General features: G+C 34.7%; 1 protein-coding gene across 2 annotated transcripts in view; it reads left to right on the top strand.

Moving 5' to 3' along the window:
* The window catches only part of PIBF1 (progesterone immunomodulatory binding factor 1), a 212,244-nt gene that overhangs the window by 130,398 nt on the left and 55,220 nt on the right, over nucleotides 1–26,626 (top strand). For both annotated transcript variants that reach the window (XM_082675882.1, XM_082675883.1), the window contains exons 12-14: nucleotides 2,186–2,336; nucleotides 8,738–8,828; nucleotides 16,055–16,157. In XM_082675882.1, the coding sequence (XP_082532008.1) occupies nucleotides 2,186–2,336; nucleotides 8,738–8,828; nucleotides 16,055–16,157 (345 nt within the window). The remainder of the gene's footprint in view (nucleotides 1–2,185; nucleotides 2,337–8,737; nucleotides 8,829–16,054; nucleotides 16,158–26,626) is intronic.

Genomic DNA, 26,626 nt, shown 5'->3' with positions numbered 1-26,626 from the left:
TTTATTGGAGAAAGTGGGGTACAGATGAAAGGTATCAGCTGTGCTGTAGGAATTGCCATTTAACACTATCCTTACTGATCCTCTCTTTGACAAGGAATTCAGCCACCAGATTCTTAATTACATCGCAATGTAGTGAACTCTCTGAAAGCTCCAGATTGTTAAACTGTGCGGTGATTTTGTTATAATAAATTCTCTAGAAAACATTTCCAGCCAGCAAGAATGAATAATGCTAAAACAGGAATTTTCTTTTTCTGACCCAATCAGGGACACTAGAAATCATACTACAGATATTATTCCCATGTTATTCTTTCTCCGCCCTTCAAAGGAATGTATTTGGAGGGTGGGAATGTTTAGTTTATCTAGGGTTGGGGGAGGGGGGGTTAATTAATTTATTTATTTGTTTGGCCGCACCGTGCAGCATGCGGGAGCTTAGTTCCCCAACCAGGGATCAAACCCATGCCCTCTGCACTGGGAGCACGGAGTCTTAACCACTGGACCACCAGGGAAGTCCCTCGGGGGGGGAGTTCTGATGGAAATAATTGAAGAAAATGAGATGGAATAGATTAAAAGAATATTAAATCAAAATTTCTGCTTGTTAAAAACTGTAAATAGATCTTCCACATCTTCTTTCTCGCCATCACAGGAAGCACACAATCACATACATTTGTTAAGATGAACTTTGTCATTAGAGAAACTAATAGAAAATTCAGAATAATTAAAGCAGTACATCTCATTTTTACAAACCATTTAATACAAAGTTCTCATAGTTGTATTTCCTGCAATGGTAATAATATTTTTCAGCACTTTTACTATGTTCTAGGTACTCTGCTAAGCACTGTGAGTTTATCCTCTCACGTAATCCTTCCAGCAATATTCTGAGGTAGGCATAGAAAGAATAATTACCTAAGATCACAACGAATAAGTGTCAAAGCCAAAACTGAAATCCAAATCTTTCTGGCTCCAAACGATATTCTTACCATAATATTCTATTGCTTCTCAGGAAATACTACATTACTTATGTTGTGTTAGGAAGTAAGTGTAATACCACCCCATAATTTAGTCTGTACTAGTAAGTAAACTTTCTAGATAGTTGGAATTTAATGTAAGCATTAGAACATTCCTTTGTTACTAGAAATGTCTCCTGTTTTAGTGAATTCATTATTGTCACCCTAGTGATTCCTTCAATGAGTTACCATAGGAAAATTCAGGATTTTTTGTTCTTACATAAAATAACTCCAATTTCCATGTCTTTTGTATCTCTTTTTAATAATTTTTTAGCCTTTCTTTCTATACAAAGGCATTTTCTGATACTGCCCCGAGTAGCACTTCACATTTACATTTTGATTTGCTGCTTTGAATTTTTGATTGTTCAGCAAACCAAAAATCTTATTAAAACCATGGTAAGAGTAAATGAAATAGGACTTCCCTGGTGGCGCAGTGGTTAAGAATCCGCCTGCCAATGCAGGGGACACAGGTTCGAGCCCTGGTCCGGGAAGATCCCATATGCCACGGAGCAACTAAGCCTGTGTGCCACAACTACTGAGCCTGCGCTCTAAAGCCCGCAAGCTACAACTACTGAGCCCATGTGCCACAACTACTGAAGACTGCACACCTAAAGCCCATGCTCCGCAACAAGAGAAGCCACTGCAATGAGAAGCCCACGCACCGCAGCGAAGAGTAGCCCCTACTCACTGCAACTAGAGAAAGCCTGCACACAGCAGCGAAGACCCAATGCAGACATAAATAAATAAATAAATTTTAAAAAAGACTAAATGAAATAATCTCTGGTGAAAAACTGAAGGACTCATTATGAGTGTATAATTTTTACATACAGCTCTGTAAGCCTTTCTCAAATACCTGTAGTCACCAGATAAATAACCTCCACCTAGGTGAGGAGTATAGCATTATTGAATTTTTTGAATTCTAATAAGCAAATGCTAATGTTACTCCTATAACTATTACTAAGTTTTAATTTTTTTTCAATTTATATAATAAAGTGCTTCATAATTTTCATTTAAAAACAAATTATTTTCCTCAGAAATAAATGTATTTTACCTCCTCAGTCATCTTAATTGAGCTACTTCATGTCTAAATCATTAAAAAAAAATTTTGTATCATGTTTTTTTTGTCTTAACTGTCAACCTATTTAATTCTGCTTTTGCAATTTTTTTTCTTCCACTCTTAGGTTTTAACTAAAGAATTTTATAGTCTCCAAGCCTCTTCTGAAAAACGTATTACCGAACTTCAAGCACAGAACTCTGAACATCAGGCAAGGCTAGACATTTATGAGAAACTGGAAAAAGAGCTTGATGAAATAATAATGCAAACTGCAGAAAGTAAGTCTCCCACCACTCCACACACAGCTTTTTTTTCTGGCAGCACAAGGAACCTGATATTGTTTGTAAAACTGCTTTGCTATATTTCTTTGAAATATAACTTGTAACTTTTTGTTTGAAAGAATACTTGACATTTTAAAAATTAGTTAACTTTGGACTTCCCTGGTGGCGCAGTGGCTTAGAGTCTGCCTGCCAGTGCAGGGGACACAGGTTCAAGCCCTGGTCTGGGAAGATCCCACATGCCACAGAGCAGCTAAGTCTGTGCACCACAACTACTGAAGCCCATGCTCCTAGAGCCCGTGTTCCGCAACAAGAGAAGCCACTGCAATGAGAAGCCTGCGCACCGTAACAAATAATAGCCTCACTCACCGCAACTAGAGAAAGCCTGTGCGCAGCAACGAAGACCCAAAACAGCCTAATTAATTAATTAATTTTTTAAAATTAACTTTAATTCTAGTAGTTGAGATCAAAAAAAATATAACTATGATCGATTTTATCTTTTCACTTATTTACCTCACTCATTCAGCAATAAAGTGATTACATATGCCAAGGTTTTATCTTTTCATTTATTTAGCTCATTCATTAAACAATTATTAAGTGAATACATATGCCAGGATCTGGGGATATGGAGTTCATGCAATAATTCTTGCTTATAGGTATTCCTAGTCTAGTCTGCTGGGAGAGACAAACATATTAACAGATAATTAAAGTGCTATTAGCAAGAGAGAGGCAGTTCTTGGTATAAGTACAGAAGAGATCTTGAGTTAATTCCATGTTGGAGATGAGGAATCCCTGAGAGGGGAGATGACATTTGAATGAGGGACAGATAGAAATTGAGGGACAGATAGAAATTGAAGGACAGATAGAAATTCATTGCATACACTGTGTTATAGACTTTGACTTTAATTTCTACTTCTTTTTTTTCCTCTTACTGTCTGTCTTCCAGTGTTGTCCCTGACTCCAAGGGAATATTCTAAATTAACATTTCACCATTGACTGTGATGTTTGCTACAGTGCATTATTTCTGTTCAGAAGTTAGAAATAATAGTGGCATTCTTATAAAAATGGGTTTAAAAACTTCAATTGAAGTTGAGGTTGACTTTATATGGGGCACCTTTTCTCGTAAAGACTGTATTGTGTTGATAGCCCAGTTTAAGAAAAACTTGTTTTATTCCTATCATTGCCTTTTTTTTTTAATTTCCAAGGCCAGTGTCTGATAATTACAATAGTTTCCAAATTTATCTTCAGTTTCTTCATGGAGTCTGAGTAATCTTTATAAAATACAGATTTGATCATACCATGCACCTGCTTTAATTCCCCTATCAACTTTAAACAGCCTAAAGTCAAATTCCTTAGCATGTCTTTTTATGATTAGACTTATTTATCTTTGTACTTTTTTATGCCTTGCCATTCCCTATCATATTGCATTATTTTGAAAGTTCCATACTTCTGTTTCTCTATAGTTTTGCAGATATCCCTCTGTCTAAACAAATTAGGAGTAGAAGAGAACTTCCTCAATCTGATAAAAAGATATCTACAAAAAACGTACAGCTAATATTATACCTAATGATGAAATATCAAATGCTTTCCCTTTAAAGGAGAGAACCAGGCAAGGATTTCTATTTTCATAACTTACATTAAACATTGTATTTGAACTCCTAGCCCGTGAACTAAGGCAAGAAAGGAAAAATAAGTATAAAGATCGGAAAGGAATAGGAAGACTGTATTTTCAGATTACAAAGCAATCACTAACACTGATAAGTAAATTTAACAGGCTATAATAATTACACAGAAATATACTAGAAGCTCAGACTTCCCTGGTGGTGCCGTGGTTAAGAATCCACCTGCCAGTGCAGGGGACATGGGTTCGATCCCTGGTCGGGGAACTGAGATCCCACATGCTGCAGAGCAACTAAGCCTGTGCGCCACAACTACTGAGCCTGCGCTCTAGAGCCCACGAGCCATGACTACTGAGCCCGTGCACCACAACTACTGAAGCCTGCATGCCCTAGAGGCCACACACTGAAACTACTGAGCCCATGCACCGCAACTACTGAAGCCCGCATGCTTAAGGGCCTGCGTGCCCCAACTACTGAGCCCACATGCTACAACTACTGAAGCCCACGCACATGGAGCCCATGCTCCTCAACAAGAGAAGCCACCGCAATGAGAAGCCTGCGCACTGCAACAAAGAGTAGCCCCCGCTTGCTGGAACTAGAGAAAGCCCCTGCTCAGCTACAAAGACCCAATGCAGCCAAAAATAAATAAAATTTAAAAAAAAAAAATATATATATATATACACACACACAGACACACTAGAAGCAAACAATTGGAAAAAAATTTAAAAAGCAATTTCATTTACAATAGTATCAAAAAACATAAGATGTGTAGGAATAGATTGAACAACATGAAATACAAACCATTGCTAAGAAAAATTAAAGAAGACTTCCTAAAACGTCAATAGATACATCATGAATTCTATAAATTCAATATCGTCCTAATCATAATTCCTTTTTCTTTTTAACATTTTTGTATTCCATTTATGTGGAAATTCAAAGGACTTATTAAAAGGTCTACTTTTAATAATACCAGGGCACACCTACCAGAATGGCTGAAATTAGCAAGACTGGTTATACCAGACGTTGGTGAGACTGTGGAAGAACTGACACTTTGTTATAAAACCAAACAGCCTATCCAGTGATCCAGCAGTTTCATTCTTAGTTATTTGCCTAAAGGCAAAGAAAACATATGCATACTAGAATAACCAAAATAATTTTGAAAAAAAAAGAACAAGATTGGAAGAGTTACACTTCAAGACTTAATATAAAGCTACAGCATCAAGCTAGTATACTACTGACATAAAGAAAGACAAATACAACAACAAAATGGAATAGAGAACTAAGAAAGAGACCCACACTTGTCTGATTATTTGATTTTTAATAAAGGAAGCATACCATTCAGCTAGAGAAAGGAAAGTTTGTTCAATAAATGGTGCTTGGGCTTCCCTGGTGGCACAGTGGTTGAGAGTCCCCCTGCCGATGCAGGGGCCACGGGTTCGTACCCCGGTCCGGGAAGATCCCACATGCCGTGGAGCAGCTAGGCCCATGAGCCATGGCCGCTGAGCCTGCGTGTCCGGAGTCTGTGCTCCGTAACACGAGAGGCCACAACAGCGAGAGGCCCATGTACCGCCAAAAAAAAAAAAAAAAAAAATTCATGTTTGAGTGGACCCAAGCAGTTCAAACCCTGTTGTTCAAGGGTCAACTATTTATATTTCTCAAAATTCATTGAATGATAGACTTAAGATTTGTACCTTTCACCATATGTAAATTTTATTTTTAGAAAAGAACTATAAGTAATATTCAACTATAGTTGATGATTTACATGTTGAACTGTTTGGAGGTGAAGGCACAGGTCTGCAACTTAATTTGAAATGCATCAAAAAAATAAGATGGATTCATGAATGGATACAGTGTTAGATAAATGTGTGAGAAATAAATATAGTACGATGTTTAATTTTGAATCCAGATGTTGGATATATGAGTGTACACTTCTTTCAGCTTTTCCATGAGTGTAAATATTTTCTAAACAAAATCTTTAGAAAAGATACATAAATTAATTTTTTGCTATGATATTTTATAAACCATCTTAAAAGTATCTTAAAATAAAATACATTTGCTTGTACTTGGAAGATTAGTAAACTAGGTTCTTCTCTATCTGTTGACATTGGAAATTAGAATATTCCTATCCTTGTTTAACAAATACTTACTGATTAAACAAAATTTGTAAGATGTAAGTGCAAAACATTCTTTTTTAGTACTATAGTGTGTACAATATTCAAAGGATTATCATCTAATTCAGCTGAGATGAAGATGGTTAGACTTCATTTGTTAAGGTGTAACCATGGCAAATTACAGTATCCTGTTTACACTTGAATTGCTTTTTGTAATCAAATAAGTTTAATATTTGTATATTTGAGGAGTTTCGTTTTCAAAGATCGTCATCAGATTGTTAAAAGTACAGGTATTGTCTAGAAGCTAAATAAATTTTTTTTAAATATCAGATTTCTAATTGTCAAATTGAGGGACCTACTCTCCAACCTCATCCTACTTGTAACCTCTGCTGGGCATTTGTCACATTTCTCAAAACTCTTCTCTTGCTTAAGTCACCTGCCTTTGATTGTTTCTTCTCCGTCGCTTTTGTTGTCTCTTCTTTTATCTAACTCTTTCTGGTTCCCAGGGTTTTTTTTTTCCCCCTCATCCTTTTCAATTCTTACTTACCTACTTTCTGGATAATTTTATCACTTTCCACAATTTCAGTTACTGGCCACAGGCTAGTGATTCCACAGGTCTGTATGGAATTCTTGCAGTCATTGAAGATGTAACATTATTTATATTTTCCCTTCCTTCCCTAAGACGTATTAATTTTCTTGTATTCTCGATCTGTTAGTAAGGTTAAAGTCTGTCTAATTACCCAACTAGCTTTTGTCAACCTTGATTCCTCCCTCATCCTATCTAGTGCCTCATCTCACCTGCATACCTACTCATTTGTCTAGAATCCAGGTTCGTTTCTCCATCCTCCATTGCTATTATGGACCAAGTCACAACTGGATTATTACTATAACCTGTAAGGAGTTCTCTGTGCTACCAATCTAGGTCACCCTTTTCCCATTATTGGAATTTTTTTTCCTATAATATCAGCATCAACAACAAAAATCTATTGGTCATGTCACTTACCTGTACTAATCTCTTAATTTCTTGTTGTCTCTAGAATAAAATCCAGACTCTTTAGCCTAGCAAACAAGACTTTAGTCCCATTCACAGTTGGAACTTGGCCTCCCTTTCTACTACTATTGTTTTCCAGACTAACTTCAGCCACTTTTCTCACAATTACTGAAACTTCACAGCTCTGTGCCTTTACACATTGCAGTTCCTTCCTGCACGTTCTCTGTGAATGTCATTCTCCCCATACCTTCCTAATGCCTCTAGCATGGGAAAAATAGTGGTACTAAGGCACATTCATATCTCTTTAGTACCATTTGCCATTTTGTGTAGGACATTGTTTCTGTAATTAAATCACCACTAGAATAGTTAGCCCATGAGTTATTAACCCAGTAAGTATTAAACTCAAATTTAAGTTGTCCATCAATAACTGATGGGTTTTTGAGATGTTAGCTAAATTTACCCCTCTTTCTTCTGACCTTAGAACTATTTAAGAGAAACAAGCGTCAGATAGGTATCTAAATGCCTGCTCTAGTTCTGATAGAGCTGGATTGGAGAAGCCAACTTGGATCTGAGCAATGATAGATGTTACTATCAGCAATGGCACATAGGATCTCTTGCTTACACTTGTCCCTCATAACTACTAATCCTACCTCTGAAAACTGATCTTGGTTCACTGTGAATAGGGTCAAAATTGAAGAAAAAAAAAACACTTATGAATATTCCTGAAATGTTTACTACAGAAGGATCAAACAACAAATAAGTGCATATTACAGTGATAGGCCTGCAAATAGCTTCACTTACTAATGTAAAATATTTGGCTTTATTTTAAACCTGAAACATTTCTGAAAGTAGGTTTCTCTTTTTGACATTAAAATACTGGTTATTGATGAATAATGTTATAAAAATTGTTATATGTCATGAACTGCTTTAAATTTAAATTTTAAACCTTTTTTAAAGGTTTAAAAAACCTTTAGCTTTTATAGCCTTTGATTAAATATTTTTTCATCTCAACTTACAGTAAATTGTCATCGCATTTAAACGTTTTACCCATAAAACATTAACCTGTTAGTTAAAATTCCTTTGGGGGAGTGGTGTGACAATAGCAAAATTTAGAAGTAAATGGTGTTACTGTGTTTTCTGTAATTTTTTTTTAAATGCCATCAATAGATTCTTAGGACTGTACATTTTCCTCACAGAGTAGCCTACTTAAATGCATAATTTCATTATTGCAAGTTAGGATAAAGTTGTTCTTCTGATAAAATAATGAACATCTTTCCTAATTAAAAATAATCATTTCTCTTAATCAAGAAAAGAAGTAATGAAATTGAGTTTATCATTACTTTTTCAGAAGTACATAACATACATTTCATGCAGAAAGCCTTTGAACCTCAGAGTAAATAACATCTGTATTATTATGCTTTATAACAAGAAAACTTAACGTGTCATATGATGCAGTCCCTTACTAAACCTTTTAAAAATTGATGGAACAAATCCAAGCAAGCATATACTTTACGAAATAACTGTGCTGCTGCTTACAAATGGTCTGCTTGAGGTTATGCATTAGCCCTTTTAAATGTTCTTATGCTCCTTAATTCATTATTATGACCTCTTTTATTTTCACTTCTGCCATACTTTTTAAGAAAAAAAATATTTCACATTGTACACTTCAATATTTTCCAGTTGAAAATGAAGATGAGGCTGAAAGGATTCTTTTTTCTTATGGCTATGGTGCTAATGTTCCCACAACAGCCAAAAGACGACTAAAGCAAAGGTAAAATCAATATATATTCATTTCCCTTATCCGTTCAAGCTAAATGTAATTACATTGTGCTTTTTGATGAGGTACTGAGTGGAGTGACAAAATAAAGTTACTTTATTCTTAGTATGCATAAATATTAAATTGCTCACAAACACAGTAAGTAATAATCATGCATTTCATGTATTTTTAAGTGAGTTTAATGTTGGGTAGAATGTAAGTGTACATTAGAATTTTCCTAGAATTGGATTCAGTGATAATGACACCATTTTAAATTTATTTTCATCATAATTTCAGGTGAGTTACAAATGCTTTTTTGTACCAACAGTTTTCAGGTTAAAATTAATGAATTATGCTTCCTTTTTTTTTCACTTGTTTTTTTATTCACCTGTCTACATTCCTTGATGTATACTTGAGAGAGAGAAAACGAAAGAGATTGGGAGAGAGAGGTAGAGCTAGCATATATACTGTGATTGAAAGTATAAAACACTTTGTGAAGACCAAGAAAATTTTTAGAAGATCCACTAGTTATTTGTTGAGATACTATTTAAAGTATACTAAGAGAAAATTGTACCTATGTTAATTGGTTTTCTAGTGACCTAACTCCTAACTCCTTTCTCCCACCTGAATTCATACTGCTTTGCAGAAAGAGCCCTGCTTGCTACCATAACAAATCTAAATGTTTCTATCAGACTTCTAAGCCCTTCCATGTGGCCCTACCTCTCCAGCCTTATTTACCTCTCTACCCCAGATGAGGGTAGTATATCTGTCTGCCTATAATGTCTATTTTCCACATACCATACAACAGAGCATTTGTCTTATCTCACTAGCTCTCATTTTCCATATTGTTTCCCCAGCTAGATGGAAAGTTCCTCAAGGTCAGCAACTACATCTTATTCTTGTTTATTCTCCATTGTCCCTACCTAGCATGGTGTAAGATACCTAGTAGAAATGTCTCTTCATCTGAGTATTTGAGGATTCAGAGCTGCTATCTGTTATTTTTACATGAATAGATTTAAACGTTTAGAGACATTACACACTAAGTAAGAAAAACAATTCATCTTAATTCTAATACTTTTGTAGAAACTTTGGCTCAGAGGGTAACGGCTCTTTACAGCTATCTAAAGTGATGTAAGATATAGACCATTTTATGAGAAGTAACAACAGGATGCTTAGAATTTAAGTTTCTTACTGGTTACACTGAACAGATCAAGGGTAGAAGACTACCAGATATCAAATTGTAGTTGGAATGGTTAATTCTGTTTAGTGAAGATGCAAGTATTTCTAAATTATGTATTACTTGAAAAAATCGGTTATAGTCCCATTCCATTCCCATTCTCCCCTGAGTCCCTCCTGAGGGTGACCTAGGATAATTTGTGATTTTCAGCATATCTCTGTTTTTGAGCATTATGTTGCCAAGGGAGGAATAGAAATGTAGTTTTGTGGGCAAGCGACTTTTTTATCAGTGGCAAATGATTGGTGAAATGCTAAAAACGGAAATTTGAAGGAGGAAGTCCATTCTCTTCTCTATTTTATCATCTGATTCCTTCAAAAGAATCTTGGTCACAAGAAGAAAAAAGAATTTTTCTGTTGTAAGCTTTCTTTCTTTAGCCCCCAAATGCTGAGTTCTTCTAAAATTGAAAGCAATTATTACTATTATCTTACTATTTTTTTAAGAATTTCCAAAACAGATGTTGATTTCTTAATATTGAGATTGAAGATTTAAGGAACCACAACTGATTTATATTCTGAATAATCTGAACTGTCCAAATATTTCTAAAGATTTTATCACTGAGCTATCTATGTGCCTTGAACAAGTGCCTAATGGGCATGCTATTAATATCTCCTACCAGCTGGTGCCAGGCATTCTTCTCATGATGAACCAGAGGGTTATTTTGAGGAAGTGCTTCTGAGGTCATCTAAACTGAGTGAAGGGAAAGTAAGTCTAGATAGCCAAAGAGGACATTTATGCATTCCTTTGCACATTCATTCAACAACTTCTATTGAGTGCCTGCTGTATGCACAAAATCGACCAATGGCAAAGAAGGTCCCTGTTTAGGGTCTGATGCATTTCTGAAGTTTGCAAAGTCCATATTTGATTTCTTAATGGATATTTGTAAAGAAGTCAATGGCTTTGTGCTCTAAGTTTAATTTATTTAAGATGAAAGCAATATAACCTTCAAGAGAATCTATATTTAATTTGTCACATTTGAAATTAAAGCAATGGAAGCTTAAGGTGAATTATAAAATAACTCAGTCATAATGGCAAATGAAATATTTGCATAATAAAGTTTTCATTATACATCAGCACATTTCAAAATATATTAAAATTTCAAAGGAACTTATTTCTCATCTGCTACACAATATATCCCATTCATACTAAATTTGATTTAAAATTTCATATATTCAACAACCAGAATTAAATATTTTAGGGTAACACTTAATTGGAGGGGATTTCTGATTATAAAAATAAGATATGTTTATTTTAGAATATTAGGAAAATTACCAGTAATCCTACTGTCCAAAGATAGCCATTCAAAAATGTATACAGATACATATATTTTCTTATGTATTTAGGGTATTATTGTATGTAACTTAGAAATTTAATTTTTTATCTTATAATTTCACCCTGAACATTTTCTTATATCATTGAATATTCTTCAAAAAGGTAATTTTTAATGGTTATACACAACTTTAATTTTTAGGCCTTCTGTTTTTGAGTGCCATATTGCTGTTAGTAAATTGGATAGCCACTGAAAATTTTCACTAGTTACCTATTGCCACCCAATGTATATTATGAAATTAAAATGAGAAAATGGATGCAAAGAAGTTCACCACACAGTGAGTGCCTGGCGTAGAGTAGGTGTCCAATAAAAGTTTGTTATGTCAATTAATGTTTCTTAACATAAATAGATCACACAGTTGATTTTCGAGGTAAAGCCAATGTTCCAGAAACTTTAATGAGGCACAAGGTGAGTTTTCATTTAAAACAATTTTGTTTTAAAATTTTAATGAGACCTCTTGAAATAATTAGTGGAAACAACTCCTGGACATGAAACTAGTTTTAGATTCACTTTCTTTGATATTAATCAGTTTCTTAAGACATAGACCATAATGCTAGTTTCCAATAAAGAAGTAGCAAAACTAATTTTTCAAAATTAGTTTGAAAAATAACTTCCAAAAGTGTATCTTAAACACATTACAATTGTTAAAGAAGGTTACTCACATTTTGAATTTTCAGTAGAGATATGAACAGTAACTAAATATTGCATTAAGCTTTCTGGGACAAAGTTGTGGAAAGTTAAAAGGGCATATACAATTAAAGTCGCTTAAAATAAAAAAGGCTCTTCTTGACTAAACTTGAAAATCTGAAGTAATGTTTTTGTTTTGGTAGTGATTGTTTTGAAAATAGCAAACAAGATTTTCTAGTTGCATGTTTTGGTTATGCTCTTTAACCTGTAACACTAAATGGGTAACACCCAGGCACTAATGTGGCCTTAGTGTGTGCTTCTCTGTTTGTTTTGGCATATCTGAATGTGGAGACTTTTCTGAAGGTTTTTAAACCTTTCAAATTGCAAGATTTACTGCATACTATTGATCTTTGTTTTAGTTTCTGTCTAGTTTTATAAAGAGCTTTAAGTTGAAACTTTCACAGTAGACTAATCTTTATAATAAAGGAAAAAATAAAGCAGAGGAAGCTTTTATTTTCCTAGCAAACTTTTGTGCATAATGAAATTTTGTTTTCATCTCCTTTATTCTCACATGTGTGAGTTCTCATTTTCCTCCTTAGAGAAAGTTTTGCTTATTTCATTTGGGTTGGTTTTAGAAACCTTTAAAAAGTTATTGCTAATCTACTCATGATCAACTTGAAAGTTTAAACCTATAGAAAAACTAGAAAAAAACTCATATAACTATAGGTAATCATAATGCACCACTATTTAGTCCTCAGTAACTGCCAAGAAAGCAGTCAGTGCAGGGAGCAACCTTGTGCTTTCTGAAGCTGAAATCGTTCTGGCCCATGTACCCTTTTTTTGAACCATTTTTCCATGCCATGCTAATTGAGACAGGACTCTGACCTGTTAAAACTGAAAAAGAGCAAAAAACCAAATGTTATTTCAGACCAAGTAACTAATTAGCAGGTAACTAAGTACCTACACTTATTTATTTGGAGTTTTGGTAATACTAAGAGAACCATCCAATATTGAAGGACTCAGGACAGAGCATCAGTCCTCCACTGTGCTCTGATATCTCAGATATAAATGGAGGTCGGCCATGTTCACACTGCCTGGGCTAGGCTACTATGAAACTATATGTGATAATCAGAAGTACTGACTGCCATTGACAAATCCAAGAGGATAACTTTTATTTTGAGTCAAGAGGTGCTGAGAGAGCTAAGATGTAACCCTTGGGGAAGTAATTTTACCAGATAAGAGGTGAAGTTTTAGTTTAAAATTCAAATACAAAACTATACTCTTGTGGTATTGGTTTCTAGTTGATGTAAAACTTAATGTTGGTGCAGGTAAAAATCACATGGCAGTTATATAATTACAAAGAAGAATTGTATGCTGTACGTACGTGTCCCAACAGAGAGCCTGTAAAAGCAGTGCTTTCTTGAGGAATTCAGTACTAAATAAATAACCAAACAAACAAACAAACTTTATCAGGAGTCATTTCCCCTAACTGTATCCATGGTTACTCATTATAAAAAAACTCATTAAAGATTTGTTTTCATAGTATGTACATTGTCGTTAAGGAGACATAAACTCAGCTAGTTGAGCAATTCTTCTTTTGTCTTGCTTTGAATTTCAGTTAAACTAAACTCCCCTCCTGTCTTCTGACTTCTAATATCCCAGATTTCTAAACAGAATCCACCTATAGCACCAAATCACTCAGCACAACAATGTGCCACATTTAAAAGTTTAGGAGGTTGAAATATGGAAGCGGTGAATTGGTATCTGTGACATTTGCCTTCTTCCCTTATAAACTTTATGCTCTTTTTTATTACTAGTTCAATGCTTAGATGCTGAGCATTAGTTGTACTTTAATATTGAGACTCTGCAACCTTGGAATATGGTTTGTAGCAATTTGAGCAAAATTCTAGCATTTGAGCAAAATTTACTTAAAATCAGTCAGGAAGGATTTAGTAAGTGCCCCCTCTGTTCAGCACACACCACAGAGGGTAAGTCTTCATTTAAATTGTATCTGTTGGGGGAAAAAAAATGAACACCTGAAAGACTATCAAGAAATATCTAAAACCATATAATTTAGCACTGTATTCTGTGCCAGCCTATGTCAGTCAGAGGAATAGAGATCAGTGAAGGCTGGCCTGGTCAGAAATGGAGGAAGTGGACCTCGGAGAGAGCCTTCCAGAAAAAGCTGGGCTCCCAATCAGTGGAATAACCTATCTTCTCCAGACTGGAGGACCAACAGAGGTACAGTGGAAGGAATATACAAAACATGTTTATGGGACATTAAGCAGAGTAGACATTAATGGAAAATAGGTTGGTTCTGTTGAGATTTTGGGAGGCCGTGATATTTTTAGGTAATTTAGATGTAGAATAGAGTTAACCACGTAGGTAAGATTTGAAGTGAATGGTAAAAGGACATAAACATCAATTTATTAAATAAGAAATACAAATGTCTGACAAATGTAGAGATGTTTAACCTCACAAATTTAATTTAAAATAAGATTCTATTGTTTATATGTAAAGTTAGCAAAACTTTTAAAGATTGATATTGCCCAGTGTTGGCTAGGGCATAAAGAAACAGGAGGTCTTGTATAAAGTTCATTCACTGAACAGTTTATTACTGAACAGATTATTATTGTACCAGGTATTCTCCAAGGCACTTAGAATACGTTAGAAAACAAATTTTAAAAAAATTTCTGTCATTGGAGAACTTTCATTCTAGTTCATAGGAACTAGATATATCAATCTAGTTCCAATCTAGTTCATAGGAACTGAGCCTAGATGCGTACCGCAAAAAAAAAAAAAAAAAAAAAAAATGACTGACAGAAAAACGGGACTGTGTCTTTTCCATCTCTGACTCCAACTGATTATTAAGGCAAAATCTTATGCCAGTTGAAAGGATAGGAATTTAGATATGAGCATATCTAAATAAGCTACCCAATTCACTGTATAACAAAAGAACTCATCTTTTTCATTTGGAATAACAAGTTCTTAGAAATAGATGTATAGGGTGACATTTAGCATTTTTTTTTCAGAGTTTTGTATGAATTCCTTTATCTGATGTTAGGAAATATTTGAAATACAATGGAATTATTTCTGTCCTATAATTTCTTTTAGAACAAAAATATTTTACTTCTTGTCATTGTAAAACATCTGCCTTCTCAGTTTCTACAGATTTTGCAATTCAGAGATTAATGGGTTAAGTCATATAGAATATGAAAATGTGATAAATATTAAATTTTTAAGTTTCTGGAATTACAGAGAGGGGCTTTGGAGCAACATCTGTTCTCAACATTATTAGCAGATTTTTTAAAGAATTATGCCCCAGTGGTTAGTAGGGATGATTTTATGATTCTTATAGCTAAACCTTTTTTTCTTAATTATGTCTTAAAAGTAGAATTGGGACATTTTACATTTAATGTGATTTAAAATACTAAAGATTACACTCAATACAATAAGTTGTGATCATCTTGTGATGATCACAGTGTGATCTTTTAGTGGTTTCTTTTAATACAGAATTGTTGCCTTTACTGTTAGACATCTGTCTCCACTTTTCAGACATCTTTTCCATCTCTTTTTTCAATAGAAAATCTATTCAGTTGTGTTTTGTATTATAAAATGCATTATGTTGTCTGAGGAAAACACTGATGCTGTTAGTTACTGTTTCAACTAATTGCCTTATTTGTTTGTAAATGGTAAATTTTTATAAAAATGAAGAAAAGCTGTGAATTGCTTTCTTGCGGTCTTTTCAAGCAAGTATCATAATGTAACTTTCCACTTTTATAGCAAGGGCTAGAAACTATTACTGTGATAATCAGTATATCACAGTTACATTATTATGCAGATTTTTAATGTTGCTTTCAAATTTTGAGTTGTTGGGATATTGGTCTTCCACTGTTGACACCTGAAAATATTATTCGACTCCATATTTTTCCTGTTAATATTTAAGTATTATTAGGAAATGGTTAGTTTTCAAGCACACAAACACATTTTGAGTATTTGAGATAGTATTCCTCTTTTGTAAGCATTAATTTTCTTATTCCATTCTCCTAGTGTCCATTTGGCAAGAAGAGTGCTTCAGTTAGAAAAACGAAACTCGATGGTTCTAAAAGACCTGGAACATCAAAAGAACCAAGTAACACAGCTTTCACAAGAGGTAAATAACCTAAATAAAAGAAACACATATAAAGAACCACAGTGTTCATTTTAATTCCTTGTTACTCCTTTATGTATTTTCTGAGCAGTTTTAAAATAAGCTGTTCGCTAGTATAAGATGATTTTACAAGCTATGAAACTAACTTAATGGTAAAGCCTTATAAAACACTTAAAGTGTATGGCAAAACCTAAGATCAAAAGAGAGATTAAATGCCCAGACTAAATATAAATGCAGACTAGACAGACAAAGCTTTGATTTCTGCAAATATCAACTGGCAAAACAAGTTTGGCAAATTTTGGTAGCATTTTAAGTTTTTAACTAAAACCTCATTTTTAAAATAGATTTCTTTTTGCCTTCTTTGATAAAAAATCACTTATCTATTAAACACACTTGACTTGTTATACACTTAAGCTCTCACAGTCTTTGGTATATGATAGTTCCCAAATTATACTTATTCTTTAAAAATCAGATTCATAATTATTTTTCTTAGCATTCTATTGTATCATTTAAAGAATATATATACATTTTATATAGTATTTCCAATCTTCTTATTTAATCACTATCTAATTACACTTTATATGCTTCTAAAATTCAAGTAATGAAACAATTCAAAGCAAAGATGCTACCTCCCTAGGGTTCTTTATTTCCTGAGCTTCAGCATAACAAGTTTCTCTGTGTTAATATTTTGGATCTTATAATAAAGGAACTTTAAAGGCGTATATTAAAAATTATTAATACATACCATGTATTCTGCATTTGTTTTCCTACAGACCTATTCACATTTGTCTATTTGGTGCCTTCTATTTAATGTGCTTTTAATACTGTAACATTAGAAGGATCGTTATGCTCAAATTTCAAAAGACAAGAAGTATATCATGTGACGCCAGTACCTGACTCAGAGTTAATGCTCAAGGTGGAAGCAGTGTTGTGCTGGCCACTGTTAACAACAGGCTGTCCAGGCAGGGGTGTGAGGGATGGTTCTAATTTGTAGCATTTGCTTATATCTGTGGCATAAATATTCCCACCATGACTAACTTCAGGCCTCCAACATAACATTACTAAACACGGAGTAGAGAAAAGATGCTCAGTAGCAAACATGATGTTTCCACCACACAGATATTGTACAATAGACATGTAAACTGAAGAGCATAGATAATAGTAAAATTAAAATTGTTGAGTTTTTGAGTATTTGGGGTTTTTTAATAAAATTTGTTTTATTAAAATCTAAATAATTTTTAATAATAGTGATGTTTAACAACCAGCTCACAAAATTCCAAAAACTTTACCAGCCATCTCTCACAAACTGCTACAAGCCAGCTCCACTACTGGCTTGGAACTGGGTGGAACCATGGAAGGATATATAAATAAGTGAATTACTAAAGAAACAAATGAACCTCTGTTTGTTAATATATTCTAGATCCCTCGTGTTTGTTTTAATTTCAGAATAACCTATCAAAAATATTTCTCTTAAAAATATTAACATTCCTATAAACTTATACATATGTCTTTATATTGCTTTTCTTAAAAACCATCTTCCTGAGCACTTCAGTTAATGAAACAAGAATTTCTAAATGGGACACACCCCTATACAAATTGTAGGGGAGAAGCATAAGAAATTAAGTGTTCTGGTAATGAAGTATAATTAACTTTGTGTGAGGCAATTTTTTAGAAAGCTGTTGGCATATTAGAAAAAGATGTAAATATTGAAATATCTGTGATATGAAATGGTATGATACCTGGAATTTGCTTTAAAATGTTCCATGAAAAGGTGAGGGGAGCTCAATAGATAAAACAAGAATCTCAAAATGTTGATAATGATTGAAGCTTGGTGACAGGTACATATAGATTCATTATTCAGTTCTGTACTTTTGTGTGTGTTTGAAATTTTTTCGTAAGACATATGGAGAATCAGTACCCTAAATTAAAAGGTCTGTGCTGACTGTAGCATATAATTTTTCCCTTGAGATTGAAAAAAAAAGCGTTATAATTTGAAATATTCTATGGATTTTACTTTTGTCTGCCTCACAAAAATTGCTTGCTTAAATTGAAAAACAATGACATAAACTAATTAGCTGAAAGATGGTACTATTAGATTGCTTCTATACCAATAGACTATTCATGATAGATGGTGAAAAAAACAGAGAAGGAAAGTTTTTCAGAATCTGTATTTTTTTGAGCAGGTTATATATTTAAACTAGCTTGGAGTTTTTGAGAATAATATGGAGATGAAACTCAAATGACTGATATTAGAATTAACAATAATTTATATGCTATTCAAAATATGTCTGAGATTATACATAAATGAATTGCCAAAATTAAAGTGCTAAAAAATATTCAAAATGAAAACAAATACTCCTTTTATAGCAGCTTTATTGAGTCATAATTGATATAAACTAAATTGCACAAATTTAAGCTGTACAATATAACTTTCGACACGTATAACCATGAAACGATCACCAAAATGAAGGTAATGAATGCATGCGTCACCGCCAAAGAGCCCCTTAGGAATCTCTCTCTCCCAGCCCTCTCCACCCGCAACCTTGTCCCCAAGCAACCACTGATTTGCATTCTGTCACTGTAGATTAGTTTGCATTTCTTAGACTTTTATATAAATGGAATCAATATATACGTTATGTACATACATATACACACACACGCACACACGCACACACTACTTTTTTTAAGTCTTCTTTCATTCTGCAGAATTATTTCAAGATTTGTCCATAGTTCATTTCTTTTCATTGCTGAGTAACATTCCATTGTATGAATTTACAACAACTGTTCATCCATTCACCTGTTGGTAGATATTTTGGGTTATTTCCAGTTTTTATCTATTATAAATAAAGCTGATATGAACATCCATGTACAGGTCTTTATATGAACATATGCTTCTGTTTCTCTGGGGTAAATACCTGGGAGTGAAATAGCTGGATCATATAGTAGGTATCTAATGTTTTAAGAAACTGCCAAACTGTTTTCCAAATGTTCGTATTATTTACTCTTTCCACCAACAGCCTATGAAAGTTCTAGTTCCTCTACATCCTTGCAAAGACTTGATATGGTCAGTCTTTTTAAGTTCAGCCATTCTAATGGGTGTGTAGTGGTATCTCATTGTAGTTTTAATTTGCATTTCCCTAATGATTCATAATTGTTGAACATCTTTTCATGTGCTTCTTTGCCCTTTGTTGTTTCTTATTGGGAGAAGTGTTCAAATTTTTTGCTCATTATATCAGATTGTTTTCTTATTATTGAGTTTTGAGAATTATTTGTATATTCTAGATACAAGTCTCTTATCAGCTATATGATTTGCAAATATTTTCTCCCCCTCCATGGCCTGTCTTCCCATTTCTTTAACAGTGTTTTTTGAAAAGCAGAAGTTTTTATCTTGTCCATTTTTTCAGTTCATTCTTTTTTGGACTGCGTTTTGGGTGTTGTATCTAAAATATCTTTACCTAACTCAGGGTCACAGTGTTTTTATATGTTTTCCTTTTTTTTTTTTTTTTGCGGTACGCGGGCCTCTCACTGTTGTGACCTCTCCCGTTGCGGAGCACAGGCTCCGGACGCGCAGGCTCAGTGGCCATGGCTCACGGGCCCAGCCGCTCCGCGGCATGTGGGATCTTCCCGGACCGGGGCACGAACCCGTGTCCCCTGCATCGGCAGGCAGACTCTCAGCCACTGTGCCACCAGGGAAGCCCTGTGATCCATTTTTAACGTTTGTTAAGTGTGTAAGATATAGATTGAACTTCATTTATTTGCATATTAAAACCAAATTGTTCTAATATCGTTTGTTGAAAAAAGACCCTTGTTGAAAATCAGTTTAAAAATCTGTGTGAGTCTGTTTCTGGACTCTCTGTCTGTTCCAATTATCTCTTTGTCTTTCTTTATGACAGTACCACACCATCTTGATTACTGTAGCTTTATAATGTCTTGAAATTAGGTGGCACTGGTCCTCCAACTCTGTTCAGGTTCAAAGCTTTTTGGCTATTCTGTGTCCTTTTCATTTCCATATGAATTCTATAATCATTTTTACAAAAAAAAAAAAGCTCTCTGTGATTTTGATTGGGATTGCATTGAGTCTGTGGATGAAATGAGGAAAATTGGCATCTTAATAATATGAATATTATGACCATGAACCCATTATATCTTTCCATTTATTTAGATCTTCTTTAATTTCTCTTAGTGGTGTTATTTTTTAGTTTTTATTTTAAAGTTTCACATCTTTTGACTAGTGTTAACAGGGTATGTGTTTTTCCATCCTTTAACTTTTAACTTGTTTATGTCTTACAGTTGTCTTATAGGCAGCATATATAATTGTATCTTGCTTTTTTATCCAGTCTGACAAAATACAACTTTTAACTGGAGTTTGGAGAACGTTTACATTTAATGTGTTTATTGTTATGGTTATTTTTAAGTCTGTTATCTTGCTATTTGTTTTTTATTTGTCCTAGCTATCCTTCCCCCCTCCCTTTTATTTCCTTGCCCTCTTTTGGATTAACTGAATATTTTTTATCACTTTATCTCACTTTATCTCATTGTTGGCTGATTGGCAGTAGCTCTTTGTTATTATAGTGGTTGCTTGAGATTATACTATATACATCTTTAACTTATCACCACCCAGTTTCATGTCATACTTTACTACCCCATGCATAGATTAAAAACTGTACCATAATACGTACTTTCCTATGTCCCCACCCAGCCTTTGTGTGCCCATTGTCACATATTCTATTTATACATGTATAAGCCTCACATTAAATTGCTATCATTTTTACTTTATCTTTTAAAGAAGTATAATAATATGAAGAAAATGTATTACATTTAACCAAATAGTTACCATGACCTGTGTTCTTTATTCCTTTGTGTAAATCCAAATTTCTACCTGGCATCACATTGCTTCTGATTCATCTACTTCTTTTAACAATACTTATAGAGCAGGTCTGCTGGTGATGAGTTCTTTTCACTTCTGTATGTTACAAAAAGTTATTTTACCTTTTTGTTGTTTTGTTGTTTGGTTTTTTCTCTTTTTTTTTTTTTTTACATTTCTATCTATTCTTAACAAAAGTAAAGATTAAAACATATTTCTCTTGTTATGCTACTATGGCCAAATAGACTGAAAGGGTTCACTCTTTTTTATTGGAGTAAAATTCACCATTTTAACCATTTTAAATTGTACAATTCAGTGGCTTTTGTTGTGTTTGTAATGTACAACCATCATCACTATTTAGTTAGAGAACATTCCCATCACCCAGAAGGAAACCCTGTACACACTAAGCACTCACTCCCCAGTCTCCTCTCCCTCCAGCCCCTGGAAACCACTAATGTGCTTTCTGTCTCTATGGATTTGCCTGTTCTACATACTTCATATAAATGGAATCATACAATATGTGACCTTTTGTGTCTGGCTTCTCCCATTTAGTGTAATGTTTTCAAGGTTCATTCATGTTGCACCATCTGTCAGTACTTTATCCCTTTTTATGACTGAATAATATTCCATTGTACAAATATATCACATTTTGTTCATCAGTTAATGGACATTTATTGTTTCCATCATTTGGTTACTGTACATAGTGCTACTATGAGCATTCATGTACAATTTTTTTGTTTGTTTGAACATGTGTTTTCAGTTCTTACGGGTATATACCTAAGTAGTAGAATTGTTGGATCACACAATAACTTCTGTTTAACTTTTTGAGGAACCACGAAACTTTTTCACAGCAACTGCACCATTTTACATTCCCATCAGCAATGTCCAGGGTTCCAATTTCTCACATCCTCGCCAATGCTCATTTTTCATTTTTTTGTGTTTTTCTAAATTCTAGCCGTCCTAGTGGCTGTGAAGTGGTGTCTTGTAGTGATTTCTACTTGCATTAACCTTATAACTAATGATGTTAAGCATTGTTTTGTGTTCTTATTGGCCATTTGTATATCTTCTTTGGAGAAATGTCTGCTGAAGTTCTTTGCCTATTTTTAAATTGAGTTGTTTGTCTTTTTGTTGTTGAGTCATAAGAGTTCATTATATATTCTGGATATTAAATCCTTTTAGCTATATGATTTTCAGATATTTTCTCTCGTTCTGTGAGCTGTCTTTTACTTTCTTGTTAGTTCATTCAATCACAAAAGTTTTTAATTTTGATGAAGTTGAAGTTATCTGTCTTTTCTTAAGTTTCGTGGCCTTCACCTTTGGGAGTTTTTGTTTGTTTTGCAACTTGAATTTTTATTTTTGCTTTTTTCATTTTACTTTTTAATTATTTTTAATAAAAATTGTATATGTTTAAGGTGTACAACATGATGATACATATAATGATTACGACAGTCAAGCTAATTAACATACCTATCTCTTCACATACTTACCTTGTGTGTGTGTGTGTGTGTGTGTGTGTGTGTGGTGTGAGCATCTCACTATAATGTACTATACATAATACTGTATAATACTGTGTATAATGTATAATACTATACGTGAGGTAGTAAAATATGACATGAAACTGGATGGTGGTAAGTTAAAGATATATGTAGTATAATCTCAAGCACCTGAAGTCTACTCTTGTAGCAGATTTCCAGATATATCACATTTTGTTTATCCATTCATCCCTTGATGGCCATTTGGGTCATTTCCATCTTTTGGCTGTGAATAGTGCTGCTATGAACATTTGAGGACAACCACCCTATACTTAACTACCTATTTTAATTTTTTTTTGAGTATACACCTAAGAATTGCTGGGTTCATCTTTGTTTTGTTTGTTTGTTTGTTTTCATCTTTGTTTTTGAGAGATATTTTTCCTAGGTAAAGAATTCAAGGTTGACTTTTTTTCCCTCTCTCTCTCTTTTTCAGTACTTGAAAGATGTTGCTCCACTCTCGTCTAGTTTACATTGTTTTTACCAAGAAATATGCTGTCATCTGTACCTTTGTTCCTCTCTAGGTAATGTGTCTTATTTTTCTAGCTGCTTTAAGATTTTCTTTTTTTCACTAGCTTTAAGCAATTTGATTAAGATGTGGCTTGCTGTTGTTTTCTTCATGTTTCTTGTGGTTGAGATTTGTCAAACTTCTTTTCTCCGTAAGATCATCAAATTTGGAAATGTTTCAGCCGTTCTTTCTTCAAATGTTTTTTCTGTCCTACCCTCTCTCATCCCTTTGGAGACTCCATTACACATATATTTGGCTGCTTGAAGTTGTCCTACAATAGAACAAACGATGTTCTGTTCAATTTTTGCAGCCTTTTTTTTTTTTTCCTTTCCTTTTGAATAGTTTCTCTAACTAAGTCTTCAATTCCACTAAGTTTTTCTTCTCCAATATGTAATCTGCTGTTAATCCAGTCCACTATGGTTTTCATCTCAGATATTATAGTTTTCATTTCTAGAAGTTCAATTTGGATCTCTTTTGTATCTTCCAGGTTTCTATTTAACCTTTTCAAAGTTTATTTTCTTGAGCATATGAAATACAGTTTCAATAACTGTTTTGTTATCCTCATCTAGTAATTCTGTTATTGTGTCATTTCTTGATTGGTTTCAATTATATTGATTTATCTCATTATATAGCATATTGCCCTGCTTCTTTGCATGCCTATAAGTTTTTATAAGCTTTTTTCTCAGACATGATTAAGTTTCTTGGAAAACTTTTTGTCCTTTCAAGTCTTGCTTTTATAAACAAAGAAGTGTTCATCTTAAGGCTAATTGTTTTCCCTACTGCTGAGACCAAAGTCTTTTAGTTACTATACCCCATGTCCTGTGAATTAGTAGGTTTCTTACTTTGGCTGGTGGGAACAGTACAATTCCTGGCCTGTGTGATCTTCAGAGATTGTTCCTCCTAATCTTTTCAGTGGTTCTGTCTCAGTCTCTCGTAGCTTCTTTACACACATGCACTGTTCAGTGCCCATGTGAATACTCAAATTTTAGTGTTCTTTCTCTGTGCAGCTCTTTTATTCAGCACTCTGCCATGTGAACTGTAGCCACCTTAAGTTCTTCTTCTAGCAGCAGCTCCTTAATTCAAGGAGTTTGGCAGGCTCTGCCTTGATTCTCTCTCCCTGCACCATGGCCTGGAAACTCTCTCCATGCAGTAAACTGGAGCAGTTGTGGGGCTGGGCTCACTTTGTTTCCCATGTCTCAGGGGTCACTGTCCTTCAATGCTTGATGTCCAGTGTCTTCAGACCATTGCTTCATTAGTTGGCCCAGTGTAAAAGAGAAGAAAGTTAATTGGCTTCCTTTTTTGTGTGTATGTATATGTCCACCTAATTCTCAAGAAACCACCAAGTTAAGAGTGTCGATGTGGAGTTTATTAAACAGTAGAAAATCTAGGCTAAATCATAAATTATGCCACATTACTACCAACAAGAATTGGTCTTCCTTCACCTCCTTACTCCAGATTCTTGCTCTTTCTCTTTCTAGTCATTCAGTAAATATTTATCAAACTCCCACTGTATTCAACCACTGATAAACAAAGGAGGCATGGTCTTGCCCTCTTAGGGTATACACCCTTTTTCACAAAGGCCTTGTCCTCTAGTGTAAGCACTTACAGATTTATCTGTTATAGCTAACTTAATTTTAGAAAACTTATTTAGAAAAGGACATGCACAATCTCAAGTGACCAAATGGATTGAGTTGCCTGGAGTTTTGTACTTAGGAGGCACTTAATGCAATCCAGGTAATTTGTTACAAAAGTTTAGATTGCTAGATTTTTTTTTTTTTTTTTTTTTTTTTTGTGGGGTGCGCAGGCCTCTCACTGTTGTGGCCTCTCCCGTTGCGCAGCACAGGCTCTGGACGCACAGGCTCAGCGGCCATGGCTCACGGGCGCAGCTGCTCCGTGGCATGTGGGATCTTTCCAGACCGGGGCACGAACCCACGTCCCCTGCATCGGCAGGCAGACTCTCAACCACTGCGCCACCAGGGAAGCCCTAGATTTTTTTTGAATAGATCTTTATTGGAGTATAATTGCTTCACAATACTGTGTTAGTTTCTGTTGCACAACAAAGCAAATCAGCCATATGCATACACGTCCCCATATCCCCTCCCTCTTGAGCCTCCCTCCCATCTTCTCTATCCCACCCCTCTAGGTCATCACAAAGCACGGAGCCGATCTCCCTGTGCTGTGCTGCTGCTTCCCACCAGCCAACTATTTTACATTCGGTAGTGTATATATGTCGATGCTACTCTCACTTAGCCCCAGCTTCATCCTCCCACCCCATGTCCTCAAGTCCATTCTCTATGTCTATCTCTTTATTCCTGCCCTGGAACTAGGTTCAGCAGTACCATTTTTTTTTTTAGATTCCATATATATGCGTTAGCATACAGTATTTTGTTTTTCTCTTTCTGACTTACTTCACTCTGTATGACAGATTCTAGGTCCATCCACCTCACTACAAATAACTCAATTTCATTTGTTTTTATGGCTGAGTAATATTCCATTGTATATATGTGCCACATCTTCTTTATCCACTCATCTGTCGATGGACATTTAGGTTGGTTCCATGTCCTGGCTATTGTAAACAGTGCTGCAGTGAACATTTTGGTACATGACTCTTTTTGAATTATGGTTTTCTCAGGGTATATACCCTGTAGTGGGATTGCTGGGTCATATGGTAGTTCTATTTTTAGTTTTTTAAGGAACCTCAATACTGTTTTCCATAGTGGTTGTATCAATTTACATTCCCACCAAGAGTGCAGGAGGGTTCCCTTTTCACCACACCCTTTCAAGTAATTATTGTTTCTAGATTTTTTAAAAAAAAACAAGAAGTTTATTTAAACAAACAGACGCTTGACTTGAAGGGAAAACTATCTAGGATTCATTTATTTTAGAGTAATTTATCCCTACTTAAAGACAGATTGCCCTGCATGTAACAGCTACGTACAAAAAAGTTATAAAATTGTCCTTGGTTTTACAATGATAAATGAAAAACATTAAAATTCTCCAATCGAACAACGTATGCAATAATTTTTGTTCTTTTTTTGTTAAACAGTGAGAGCAAAATATCTTACTGGAATATAAAGATAAGAGCAGGGCTTCCCTGGTGGCGCAGTGGTTAAGAATCCACCTGCCAATGCAGGGGACACGGGTTCGAGCCCTGGTCCGGGAAGATCCCACATGCTGTGGAGCTACTAAGCCCGTGCACCACAACTACTGAGCCAGCTCTCTAGAGCCCGTGAGCCACAACTACTGAGCCCATGTGCCAGAACTACTGAGCCTGTGCTGTAGAGCCTATGCTCTGCAACGAGAAGCCACCACAATGAGAAGCCCACGCACTGCAATGAAGAGTAGCCCCCGCTCTCCGCAACTAGAGAAAGCCCACGCACAGCAACGAAGACCCAATACAGCCAAAAATAAATAAATAAATAATTTTTTTAAAAAAAAAGATAAGAGCGGATGAGCATGCCACTAATGGAGAAAAGGGGGTATCTTCACAGAACCAGTATTTTTCCCCATTCCATCTCCATTTGATGTCAATCAAAACATACCATTGGCCATTTAGTTAAAAAAAAAAAAA

The sequence above is a fragment of the Grampus griseus genome (genome assembly GCF_964374135.1).
Source record: "Grampus griseus genome assembly, chromosome: 18".
NCBI lineage: Eukaryota > Metazoa > Chordata > Mammalia > Artiodactyla > Delphinidae > Grampus > Grampus griseus.
The sequence above is the reverse complement of the archived record's forward strand: the minus strand, read 5'-3'. Positions and strand labels throughout refer to the sequence as shown.